We start from the raw sequence: 13,755 nt of genomic DNA, 5'->3' as shown, positions 1-13,755 counted from the left end.
CTGGAGCTGTCACTGACCTCCCCATAGACTCTGTGTGGCCTGGCTGGAGGCTGGAGCTGTCACTGACCCCCCCCCTATAGACTTTGTGTGGCCTGGCTGGAGGCTGGAGCTGTCACTGACCCCCCGATAGACTTTGTGTGGCCTGGCTGGAGGCTGGAGCTGTCACTGACCCCCCGATAGACTTTGTGTGGCCTGGCTGGAGGCTGGAGCTGTCACTGACCCCCCCCATAGACTCTGTGTGGCCTGGCTGGAGGCTGGAGCTGTCACTGACCCCCCCATAGACTCTGTGTGGCCTGGCTGGAGCTGTCACTGACCCCCCCATAGACTCTGTGTGGCCTGGCTGGAGGCTGGAGCTGTCACTGACCCCCCCCATAGACTCTGTGTGGCCTGGCTGGAGGCTGGAGCTGTCACTGACCCCCCCCCCCCCTATAGACTTTGTGTGGCCTGGCTGGAGGCTGGAGCTGTCACTGACCCCCCCCCCCCCATAGACTTTGTGTGGCCTGGCTGGAGGCTGGAGCTGTCACTGACCTCCCCATAGACTCTGTGTGGCCTGGCTGGAGGCTGGAGCTGTCACTGACCTCCTCTGTTGCTCGCTCAGGTGCAGCCATAGGCTTGGTGGCTCCTCATCACTACCTCTGTCCTCCTCTTCTCCTCCAGAGTCCCCCATTTCTCCAGTGACAGTCCCGACGGGCGGCCGGCGGCGCTCCCACTCTGGAGTCCCAGCGCCCCCTTCCAGTCCTGCTGTAATTCATAAAAGGTGCCAAGCGGCGCTATGATGTCACTGCGTGCCCGCCCCCTCCTGTCCAAGACCACCTGTGCCCTGCCCGAGGAGCCCATATTTATTTTTACTGACAGCAGCTGTCAGTAACAGACATTTATGAACAGTTTGTAAATAAGATGTTTTTTTTTAATTGTCTGAAACCTTACTGGCGGTTGGCAACCCTGCTGGCAAGTCAATGAGATGCAAATCTTTGCAAAGGAGCTTAAAGAGGAACTTAACTCTGCCTAACACCCCCCCCCCCAAAAAAAAAAACATTAACACTTATCACTGCTCTGATTGAAAGAAAACAATACCTACTAGACGATGGAGTCCAGCGTTGTCCTGCTTGAAGCAAGCGCCCCACCTTTGCTCTTCTTTAGTGGCGCCATCAGACACTCTGTGAAGCTTTGCCAGTTCTGAGGGTACCATGCTACTGGACCTGGCAGAGACATCTATAGGTACCAGTCTATGGGACCTGGCAGAGAAGTCTATGGCAGCACCAGCCTATGGGACCTACCTGGCAGAGAAGTCCCACTTTATGGAGACCTGGCTGAGAAGACTATGATACTTCTAGTCTATGGGACCCGGCAGAGAAGTCTATGGCTGTACCAATCTATGGGACCTGCCAATCAAGTCTATGGTAGTATCAGTCTATGGCACCTGGCATAGAAGTCTATGGGACCTGGCAGAGAAGTCTATGGCAGTTCCAGTCTATGGGATCTGGAGGAGAGGTCTGTGCTAGTACCAGTCTATGGGACCTGGCAGAGAAGTCCCACTTTATGGGGACCTGGCTGAGAAGACTATGATACTACTAGTCTATGGTACCTGCCAAAGAAGTCTATGACAGCACCAGTCTATGGGACCTGGCAGAGAAGTCTATGGCTGTACCACGTTATAGGGACCTGGCAAAGAAGTCTATGACAGCACCAGTCTATGGGACCTGGCAGAGATGTCCCACTTTATGGGGACCTGGCTGAGAAGACTATGATACTACTAGTCTATGGGACCTGGCAGAGAAGTCTATGGCAGCACCAGTCTATGGGACCTGGCAGAGAAGTCCCGCTTTATGGGGACCTGGCTGAGAAGACTATGATACTTCTAGTCTATGGGACCTGGCAGAGAAGTCTATGGGTACCAGGCTATTGGACCTGGCAGAGAAGTCTATGGGTACCAGGCTATTGGACCTGGCAGAGAAGTCTACGGCAGCACCAGTTTATGGCACCTGGCAGAGAAATCTATGGCAGTACCAATCTATGGGACCTGCCAATGAAGTCTATGGCAGTACCAGTCTATGGCACTCTATGGCACCTGGCATAAAAGTCTATGGGACCTGGCAGAGAAGTCTATGGCAGTACCAATCTATGGGACCTGCCAATGAAGTCTATGGCAGTACCAGTCTATGGCACCTGGCAGAGAAGTCTATGGGACCTGACAGAGAAGTCTATGGCAGTTCCAGTCTATGGGATCTGGAGGAGAGGTCTGTGCTAGTACCAGTCTATGGGACCTGGCAGAGAAGGCTATGGCAGTACCAATCTATGGGGCCTGGCAGAGAAGTCTATGGCAGTACCAGCCTATGGGACCTGGCAGAGAAGTCTATGGCAGTACCAGCCTATGGGACCTGGCAGAGAAGTCTATGGCAGTACCAGCCTATGGGACCTGGCAGAGAAGTCTATGGCAGTACCAGTCTATGGGACCTGGCAGAGAAGTCTATGGCAGTACCAGTCTATGGGACCCGGCAGAGAAGTCTATGGCAGTACCAGTCTATGGGACCTGGCAGAGAAGTCTATGGCAGTACCAGTCTATGGGACCTGGCAGAGAAGTCTATGGCAGTACCAGTCTATGGGACCCGGCAGAGAAGTCTATGGCAGTACCAGTCTATGGGACCTGGCAGAGAAGTCTATGGCAGTACCAGTCTATGGAACCTGCATGTGTGACATCTCATAAACGGCTTCTGGAATGACACCATCACACATGTCTAGACCACCCCAGCAGTGTATCTGTGCATGTGGGGGGGAGGGGTCACACATCTCAAGAGGCATGCATGAGATATTGCATATGTGTATCTTGCCATGGGTTCAAGGAGACTTAGTGTACCAGCCCATTCTGGGGGGGGGGGGGGGGGAGATGACATCATTCTGGCCTACGCCAAGGAAGGAAGTACATTTTGCTAGGGGAGGAGACAGGAGAGAGGACCATGTACAATTGGGAAAAGTTCAGCTTTAATTACACATCTCACCCCATTAACATAGATAAAGCTATAACAGAAAGACATTTTTCATATTTATTTAACAATTCTCAGAGCTATTCATCCTGTAAAACTGCATGTACATTTGTTCTGTGTGAATAGAAGAAAAAGTCAAATGTTAGTGGGTTGTTTTTCTCTCCAGGTCCCATGTTCTTCATTCATATAGAAAAGTGTGCGTCTGGAAAATACCACAATGTGACCACTAGATGGAGCTAGTGATCATATTTAGGTATGTATTCCTTATGATCATCAGCTCCATCTAGTGGCCACAATGCAGATCAATTACAATTACACTTTGAGTAGTGCGGATTCAAGGATTTTTTTATTCTTAGACAGTCTATGGAACCAGGCAGAGAAGACTATGGCAGTACTAGTCTATGGAACCAGGCAGAGAAGTCTTACTAGACTTCTAGTCCAGCGTTGTCTTGCTTGAAGCAAAAACTTTCCATTTGCCTTTCTTCTCTAGCACCGCCATCTTAATTGAGATCTGGTGCATATGCAAACACACTGTGAGGCTTTGTTGGGTCTGAGGGTACCACTCTATAGAACCTGGCAGAGAAATCTATGGCGGTACCAATCTATGGGACCTGGCAGAGAAGTCTATGGCGGTACCAGTCTATGGGACCTGGCAGAGAAATCTATGGTGGTACCAGTTTATGGGACCTGGCAGATAAGTCTATGGCAGTACCAGTCTATGGGACCTGGCAGAGAAATCTATGGCGGTACCAGTCTATGGAACCTGGCAGAGAAGTCTATGGCGGTACCACTCTATGGGACCTGGCAGAGAAATCTATGGTGGTACCAGTCTATGGGACCTGGCAGATAAGTCTATGGCAGTACCAGTCTATGGGACCTGGCAGAGAAGTCTATGGTGGTACCAGTCTATGGGACCTGGCAGAGAAATCTATGGTGGTACCAGTCTATGGGACCTGGCAGAGAAGTCTATGGCAGTACCAGTCTATAGGACCTGGCAGAGAAGTCTATGGCGGTACCAGTCTATGGAACCTGGCAGAGAAGTCTATGGCGGTACCAGTCTATGGGACCTGGCAGAGAAATCTATGGTGGTACCAGTTTATGGGACCTGGCAGATAAGTCTATGGCAGTACCAGTCTATGGGACCTGGCAGAGAAATCTATGGCGGTACCAGTCTATGGAACCTGGCAGAGAAGTCTATGGCGGTACCACTCTATGGGACCTGGCAGAGAAATCTATGGTGGTACCAGTCTATGGGACCTGGCAGATAAGTCTATGGCAGTACCAGTCTATGGGACCTGGCAGAGAAGTCTATGGTGGTACCAGTCTATGGGACCTGGCAGAGAAATCTATGGTGGTACCAGTCTATGGGACCTGGCAGAGAAGTCTATGGCAGTACCAGTCTATGGGACCTGGCAGAGAAGTCTATGGCGGTTCCAGGCTATAGAACCTGGCAGAGAAATCTATGGCGGTACCAGTCTATGGAAACTGGCAGAGAGGTCTATGGCGGTACCAGTCTATGGGACCTGGCAGAGAAATCTATGGTGGTACCAGTCTATGGGACCTGGCAGAGAAGTCTATGGCGATACCAGTCTATGGGACCTGGCAGAGAAGTCTATGGCAGTACCAGTGTATGGCACCTGACAGAGAAGTCTATAACAGTACCAATCTATGGGACCTGCCAATGAAGTCTATGGCAGTACCAGTAAATGGGACCTGGCAAAGAAGTCTATGGCAGTACCAGTCTATGGGATCTGTTAGAGAAGTCTATGGCAGAACCAGTCTATGGGACCTGGCAGAGAAGTCTGTGGCTGTACCAGTTTATGGGAAGCTGGCAGAGAAGACTATGACACTACCAGTTTATGGGACCTGACAGAAAAGTCTATGGCAGTACCAGTTTATGGGACCTGGCAAAGAAGTCTATGGCAGTACCAGTCTATGGGATCTGTTAGAAAAGTCTATGGCAGTACCAGTCTATTGGACCTGGCAGAAAAGTCTATGGCGGTACCAGTCTATGGGACCTGGAAGAGAAGTCTATAGCAGTAACAGTCTTCTGGGACCTGACAGAGAAGTCTATGGTGGTACCAGTCTATGGGACCTGGCAGAGAAGTCTATGGTGGTACCAGTCTATGGGACCTGGCAGAGAAGTCTATGGTGTTACCAGTCTATGGGACCTGGCAGAGAAGTCTGTGGCTGTACCACTTTATGGGCAACTGGCAGAGAAGACTACCAGTTTATGGGACCTGACAGAAAAGTCTATGGCAGTACCAGTCTTATGGGACCTGGCAGAGAAGTCTATGGCGGTACCAGTCTATGGGACCTGGCAGAGAAGTCTATGGTGGTACCAGTCTATGGGACCTTGCAGAGAATTCTATGGCAGTACCAGTCTATGGGACCTGGCAGAGAAGTCTATGGTGGTACCAGTCTATGGGACCTGGCAGAGAAGTCTATGGTGGTACCAGTCTATGGGACCTGGCAGAGAAGTCTATGGCAACACCAGTCTATAGAACCTGGCAGAGAAATCTATGGCGGTACCAGTCTATGGAACCTGGCAGAGAAGTCTATGGCAATACCAGTCTATGGGACCTGGCAGAGAAATCTATTGTGGTACCAGTCTATGGGACCTGGCAGAGAAGTCTATGGCAGTACCAGTCTATAGAACCTGGCAGAGAAATCTATGACGGTACCAGTCTATGGAACCTGGCAGAGAAGTCTTATGGCGGTACCAGTCTATGGGACCTGGCAGAGAAGTCTATGGTGATACCAATCTATGGGACCTGCCAATGAAGTCTATGGCAGTACCAGTTTATGGGACCTGTTAGAGAAGTCTATGGCAGTACCAGTCTATGGGACCTGGCAGAGAAGTCTATGGCAGTACCAGTCTATGGGACCTGGCAGAGAAGTCTGTGGCTGTACCACTTTATGGGAAACTGGCAGAGAAGACTATGACACTAAGGCCCAGATTCTCAAAGGAGTTACAACGGTGTATCTCCAGATACGCCATCGTAACTCTGAGTGTGAGGCGTCGCATCTCCGCGCCTGATTCATAGAATCATATACGCCTCACAGTTGCCTAGATACGAGCGGCGTAAGTCTCTTATGCCGTCGTATCTTAGGGTGCCTATTTACGCTGGCCACTAGGGGCGCTTCCGTATATTTCCTTGTCGAATATGCAAATTAGCTAGATACGCCGTTTCCGTAAGGCGTCGGACCGGCGTAAAGTTACCCCTCATAAAGCAGGGGTAAATCATGTTAGGTATGGACGTCGGAAACGTCCGAACAGCGTCGTAATTTACGTTGTTTGCGTAAATCGTCCGTGAATGGGGCTGGGTGTAGGTTACGTTCACGTCGCCTAAGCATTGAGCGGGCGTAATTTACTTTGAAAATTCGACGTGATACTGAGCATGCGCGCGCATGTGCCATTCGTTCGGCCATGCATCTACATGGGATCACGCTTAATTTAAATACATCACGCCCACGACCTGCCTACTTTAAAATATGCGCGCTTACGCCGGCCCATTTACGCTACGCTGCCGTAACTATGGGACCTGCCAATAAAGTCTATGGCAGTACCAGTCTATGGGACCTGGCAGAGAAGTCTATGTGACCTATCTATCTTGCACATTAGCAAAATGTACTTCCTTCCTTGGGTTTACTTACACTTGAAAGAAACTCGACCTGGAGAGAAAATAGCGATGTTGCCCCATTTGCACAAAACTAATATATTTGCAGTTTGACAGGATTAATAGCCCTACCTTTCCTAAGTTCCACTTTAAACAAAATTGTCCCATAGGGGTGGTTGCAAAGTCAAAGTCAGAGTTTCGAACTTGCATGCAAACTTACCAGAGGAAAGCTTTTTGGCTCCCAGCATTTCAGAGGCAGCCAGAGGTCTGACCACTTTCTGGTCACGAAGACTGCCACCAGGTACGGGGTTAGGAGATTTTGCAGGAGGCACTTTGCTTAGAGGGGAGCGAGGCTTTATTGTGTCCAGACTCTTTTCGCCAGGAGGCATTGCAGCTTCGGCACGGGGGGTTACATGCGTGGAACGGGGGAATTCATTGTCCATTTCCGACAGCTTGACCTGGTAATTCGCTTTGCTGCTGAACTGCTCCGCCTGAGACTTCTTGGAAGTCCTCAAATCACTCAAATAACTACTCTTTACACATCTGTCCTGTTCTGTGCTATACACCTTGGGTTGCCTTAGTGATTCACGTAATAAGGAATCATTGACACAGCAAATGTTCTCTACTGGCTTAAGTCTCTCTTGGGCATGATCTTCCTCAGAAGAAGTACTACCACTCATGAAGACCATGGAGGCCCTTCCTAGAAGGCTCCTATCAGAGCTAGATGCTGTAGATGTTTCTTCAGATAGTCCCGGCTTGTCTGGACATCCTTCAACTTCCTCTTGTTTTTTCTCAAGAGTATTAAAATTTTTCGGCTCAAAAAACTCTCCATCCTTGACCTTGGATGTAGCCAATGACACACCGGTCTCAACGTTGTCTACAACCTTGGCTGTTGAGGGCACGCTTGTGATTGCTTCTGAAGAACTACACCGAATGCATTGATCAAAAGTCTCGGTTTTACCAAAGGACCCTTGTAGCAACTTACTCATCTCTAGAATGTTGTTGGACATCTCCACTGTAGGCATACCTGGCTTCGAAGCTACACCAAAAAAGGCACTGTCAGACCGTGGGTGAACATCACGTCCCGAGATGCTAGATGACGTAGGCTCTGTATCCACCAACTGTGGGGATGGTTCTGGGGTTTTAGTAGCAGCTTGCTTTGACCTATCAATCATCTCTGACGAGAAATCGTCATAATTAGTATCTAGTTTAGAAGCAGCACAAAAGTTTTTATCTACATTGTGTTTGGGAAGTGTTTGGTTCTCATGGATCTCTGATTGATCTGTAGAGTCTTTGGCATTTCTAGAAGGGGTGGTTTTCATGGGTTCAAGCAGCTCCTTTTCTACGATCTGTCCAGTGAAAGGGGCATTTGGTTGTACTGATGTACGACTAGGAAATACCGGTAACTCTTCTTGGGTGGACTTGTCTAAATTCTTCACCGATTTTTTAATAATGGGTTCTTGGTTCTCAAGACTCTGAAACTTGCTTTCTAAACACACAGCTTCACTTGCCCTGTTACAGCTCGCAAAATAACCATCACTGAGCTGACTCAACTTGTGTTCTGATTGGGTAACAGCAGGCTCCTGCTTTTCACCGATTATCTCCAAATTACTTTCATACACTGATTTGTTCTTCAGCCCAGTATCCAAGGAAACGTTCTGCTGTAATTTTGGTTTGTCACCATGAAGGGCGCTCTGCTGGCCATGTGGTTCTTTGCAAGTAGAGCTATCCTCTTCATCTTTGGACACTTCAATTTCCAATTTTGTGGAATTTTCATTTTCTATGGATAATGTTTCCTGCGTCTGATGTTGAAGAATGACTTTGGAAGTTCCATCACTAACCGGAATGTCAGGCTGTAACGAATAGGGACATTTTTTGGGAGTGACTTGAACTTCACAAATTGTTTGGGCATTTTCTGTTACCTCTTTGTGTTTGTTACCTCTGCAGGATTCAAAAGACTCCTCGGGAGTGCCTTCAACGTCACCAATAATTTGGGCATTTTCTGTTGCCTCTTCACGTTTGTTACCTTTCCAGGATTTTTTGGGAGTGCCTTCAACATCATCAATAATTTGGGCATTTTCTGTTGCCTCTTCACGTTTGTTACCTTTCCAGGATTTTTTGGGAGTGCCTTCAACTTCACCAATTATTTGGCCATTTTCTGTTGTCTCTTCGTGTTTGTTACCTCTCCAGGATTCAACAGATTTCTCAGAAGTGACTTCAACTTCACCAATTATTTGGCCATTTTCTGTTGTCTCTTCGTGTTTGTTACCTCTCCGGGATTCAACAGATTTCTCAGGAGTGACTTCAACTTCACCAATTGTTTGGGCATTTTCTGTTGCCTCTTTGTGTTTGTTACCTCTCCAGGATTCAACAGATTTCTCAGGAGTGACTTCAACTTCACCAATTGTTTGGGCAGTTTCTGTTGTCTCTTCGTGTTTGTTATCTCTCCAGGATTCAACAGATTTCTCAGGCGTGACTTCAACTTCACCAATTGCTTGGACATTTTCTGTTGCCTCTTCGTGTTTGTTACCTCTCCGAGATTCAAAAGATTTTTCGGGAGTGACTTCAACTTCACCAATTGCTTGGACATTTTCTGTTGCCTCTTTGTGTTTGTTACCTCTCCGAGATTCAAAGGATTTTTTGGGAATGACTTCAACTTCACCAATTGCTTGGACATTTTCTGTTGCCTCTTTGTGTTTGTTACCTCTCCGGGATTCAAAAGATTTTTTGGGAGTGACTTCAACTTCACCAATTGCTTGGACATTTTCTGTTGCCTCTTCGTGTTTGTTACCTCTCCGAGATTCAAAAGATTTTACGGGAGTGACTTCAACTTCACCAATTGCTTGGACATTTTCTGTTGCATCTTTGTGTTTGTTACCTCTCCGGGATTCAAAAGATTTTTTGGGAGTGTCTTCAACTTCACTAATTGTTTGGACATTTTCTGTTGCCTCTTCGTGTTTGTTACCTCCCTGGGATTCAAAAGATTTTTTGGGAGTGTCTTCAACTTCACCAATTGTTTGGACATTTTCTGTTGCCTCTTCGTGTTTGTTACCTCTCCGGGATTCAAAAGATTTTTCGGGAGTGACTTTAACTTCACCAATTGTTTGGACATTTTCTGTTGCCTCTACATGTCTGTTACCTCTCCAGGAGTCAAAAGATTTTTCGGGAGTGCCTTCAACTTCACCAATTGTTTGGGCATTTTCTGTTGCCTCTTCGTGTTTGTTACATCTCCAGGATTCGAAAGACTCTGTTGCTTGATCTTCAGGACAAGCTGACTGAGAAGTTACATGGTGTGTTTGTGTGGATGAAGCTTTGTCTATCTCTTTGATTTTGGTTTCAGACATATTTTCATTGGTTGACTCTGACCAGTTTAGTCGGTTTTGTTCCGGGTGGTTCCTCTGTTGAGCATTGCCTTCAATTGATTTAGAAGTTTTCTTGCCAGTAGTGGAAACAAAAGTTTCTACTTTATGCTTATCATAAACCAGCAATGTTTCCATCTCATCGGTTTCACCAGTAACTTGTATTGAAAACTCATCGGTATGATATTTTTCATGGACGTTGGCACTGGTATGTAAAGTGCCATTTGCTTCAGAACTTGCTTCTGTGATGCTTTCATCAGCATTTGTGTTGTCTGCTTGTACTTCTTGACTTTTTAAATCATTGATGTAAGATGACTGGTTTGCAATGTAATTAGCAGCTTCTTCTTGTTGTCTGTAAATCTCAGCAAGAATGGACGAGCGATCCAGAAACATGACATCTTCTGAATCTTCCCCAGAGTCGTAACATGCAAACACGCACTCTTCTTCAGGCATGTCTTCTAAAGGGGCATCCTGTAATATTTCAGCCTCGGTCGCTGTATCTTGAGTTTCGAGTTCAATGATCTTTAGGTTCTTGCTTTCTTCAAAGTCCACATTTTCTTCTGCCTGTTGTTGTGGTTTCTCAATATCTTCTTCACGCTGAGCTGCAAAATAATTCCCATCTTCGGGTAGCCTTACCCCCAAGGAGGTCTGCCTTCCGCTTTGATTTCTTCCTCTGCCTTCATCCAGTAGACTTTGTGGAGTCGTGTTTAATGGTGGAAAAGAGTCTAGTTCTTCATCGGTGTCAAAGCAAGCGATTAAACATTCCCCAACGTTCCCAATCCCTGCTTTAAGGACCAGGTCCATTTCTGACGATGATGTGGACTGTTGTTCTACTGGGCTGTCAGACCAGGTTCTTATTGCCCCATGTCTTTCTTCTAGTCTCTGTGAGGAATCTGGACTTTCGAAATGGGGCTCAAGCTCTGAAGTTACAACTAAGGTGCTTCTGATGGGTTCTTGAGGTGCATTGCTGGTGCTGGAGTCTTCAAGTTCACTTGAACTGTCTTGAATAGTACAAGACTCCTTTGACACTGAGAGTGGAAAATCTTGTGCTAACGAATATGATGCAACACTATCTCCATGCTCCTCATCACTATTTAATTCTTCTTCATCTTCGAGTGTGACAGAATCTTCGTTTACGCCAGAAGTTACTTCTACAATTTTTTCCACAATTTCGCCAGCATCTTCACAGTCGATGTCAACAGCTTCATAAACAGCACCCTCCTCATCGGTCTCTGACATGTCGGAAGATGTTTCCATCTCGCTCTCGCATCCGGAATTGGAGGAGTCATGTTGGGATTTAGCCGCAGCTTCGTCGGCATGGGCGGTGGAATCAGTCGTTACAGCGTACGGCTCTGTGCTGTACTTTTTCTCATCTTCTTCCGCATTGTAGGATGCTGAATCCGAGGACTCCGAAGTGTCATCTTGATAGGCAAATGATTCATCCACTCCTTCGTTAATCGAAGTTTCGGATAAGGAATGCAGATAGGAAGCCGAGGTGCTATCTTCGTTGTCGTCCTCCTTATCTTCTTCTTCTGCTTCCCCACACACGACCTCACTTTCCACCGTCTCTCCTTGAGGGAACAACGTGATCTCCATGGACTCTGCTTCGAAAATCAAACTTCCCTGGAAAGGCAGCATGAAAGCCGGAATCATGTGATCGTTTTCAGGACCGGGCATGCTAGCCCTCAATAGTTCTACTGGGCTTGCGGCTTGCAGTGCACCTTCAGGATCTGAAGAACAGCTTGCCTGTTGTAGTACCTCCTGCACAAAGGTACTGCTGGCATTGATAAATTCAGGACATAATGGGATGCTAGTAAAAGATGGTGCAAAATCTGTCTCCCATTCATCTTCATCTTCTGCACTGGATTGTTCGTCACTAGGATACCCATCCAAGAGCTCCTCGTTTTCTGGAGAGAAGTCGTCTGGATCTATATCTCGTTCGTAGAGTTCAGGAATATCTTCATCTTCGAGCATATCTGGGGACATACAGCATGGGTCCTCAGGAATACTTTCTTCGTGGGCCATCAGGTTATCTGGGTAAGGGATAGGAGATTCAACCGTTTCAACCTCGCCCATCAAATTGGGGGAATATGATGGTGAACCACTAGTGGCGGATGAGGCCCAACTACCGCCTTCTGCGGTGAAGTAGGATCCTGATGGGGATGTAGGGGGAGAGGACATGTTGTCATTTTCTATATCGACCTGGTCATCATGTAAAGCATTTTTGGAACCGGGATAGTGTCTAAACTGGGTGTAGATGCTTTTAATTGGCGTGGAAGGAGCCGTGGTGTAGGGGTCTGTCTCTGCGATACATGCGGGGTTGATCTGTAATGAATGAATATTACTCTCTCTAGTGCTGCCGGGTGACTCTTTGGTGGGTTTAAGAAAGGAAGGCACATCAGCTACTACGGCTTCACCCTGAGAAAATAAGCCACCTTTCAAAACGTACTCGTGACACATTACATTAGATTCAAAGTGCAAATCGTCCAGAGACTCAATGGCTTCACGATCACTACTTTCGTTCTCCAAATTCTCCCCCAACATTTCAGCTTTAGGGTGACGTAAGTGCATTGTTGCTTCATCCAAGGTGTCCCCAGAAGCTTCCTCGTACTCGGATAGGATGTTGTGCCCCCTGCTGGCAGACCCCGCTTCTTCCTCGTTGCTACAAGAAGTCTCTTCCCCCATTACAATTCTTGTATCGAGCATGTCCAGGGTTGAGGGGGTCTCAGCGGGGCAATGTTCCGCGGCCTCTTCTAAGTCTTGCTCCCGAGATACCAGGGCCTTATCTGCTGCCTCGGTGGCCAGGTGAAGGATTCCAGTGGCTTGCCCAGGCTGAAACTCACTGCTAGCTCCTTCAGGTTGAGGCCGGTCTCCTTCTTTGGCCTGCAGGAAAGCAGACACCAGAGCTTTGTCAGCAGTGGTGCACATGGGGCTCACAATTGGAGATTCCTCTAGAGGGCTCAGGCTTTTGGGGGTTGCAGAGCCGCTACATGGGGTTGAAGCTATAGAAGAAGCCGGTGATAAACCTGTGAGTAAAAAGAAAAAATATATATAAAAAATAATAATATTAATAATTCACAAATGCAAGAATGTAAGGTGGTTACTAGATTAGAGTGTATGCATAGATTACAGTGCCATGAAAAAGTATTCATACCCCTTGAAATTTCCCACATTTTGTCATGTTACAACTAAAAACGTAAATGTATTTTATTGGGATGTTATGTGATAGACCAGGGGTGCCCAACCAGTGGCTGGGGGGCCAAATGTGGCCTGTGGAGCACTCTGATGTGGCCCAGTCACAGTCCAGACCTAAATAACATTGATATTCTGTATCAAGACTTGAAAATTGCTGATAACAGACGCTCTCCATCCAATCTGACAGAGCTTGAGATATTTTACAAAGAAGAATGGGGCAGAAATGTCCCTCTCTAGATGTGCAAAGCTGGTAGAGACACCCCCAAAAAAGACTTGTAGAGAAAGGGGGTTCTACAAAGTATTTACTCTGGGGGGCGCCATATTTATTTGTATCATTTATCATTTTCCTTCCAGTTGACAATTAGGTGACACTTTGTGTTGGTCTCTCACATAAAATCCCAATAAAATACATTTAAGTTTTTGGTTGTAACATGAGAAGATGTGGAGAATTTCAAGGGGTATGAATACTTTTTCAAGGCACTGTACATACAGCATACATACAACATACAGGTCTTTGACTTGATAAAGGGACTGTTTTCTAGGACATATTGTATGGTTGCAGTTGTACAGCCTTTGTGAGTACAGTAGAACCTTGGTTTA

The 13,755-nt window shown here is 47.1% G+C and overlaps 1 protein-coding gene across 4 annotated transcripts in view; it reads right to left on the bottom strand.

Moving 5' to 3' along the window:
* The window catches only part of LOC120941697, a 51,032-nt gene that overhangs the window by 26,235 nt on the left and 11,042 nt on the right, over positions 1–13,755 (bottom strand). For 3 of the 4 annotated variants that reach the window (XM_040355255.1, XM_040355252.1, XM_040355253.1), the window contains exon 2: positions 6,822–12,986. In XM_040355255.1, the coding sequence (XP_040211189.1) occupies positions 6,822–12,986 (6,165 nt within the window). The remainder of the gene's footprint in view (positions 1–6,821; positions 12,987–13,755) is intronic. The other variant, XM_040355254.1, reaches the window with a different exon arrangement.

This window comes from Rana temporaria, chromosome 5 (assembly GCF_905171775.1).
Source record: "Rana temporaria chromosome 5, aRanTem1.1, whole genome shotgun sequence".
Classification (NCBI taxonomy): Eukaryota; Metazoa; Chordata; class Amphibia; order Anura; family Ranidae; genus Rana; species Rana temporaria.
Note: the sequence above shows the minus strand (reverse complement) of the source record. Positions and strands in the feature narration are given on the sequence as shown.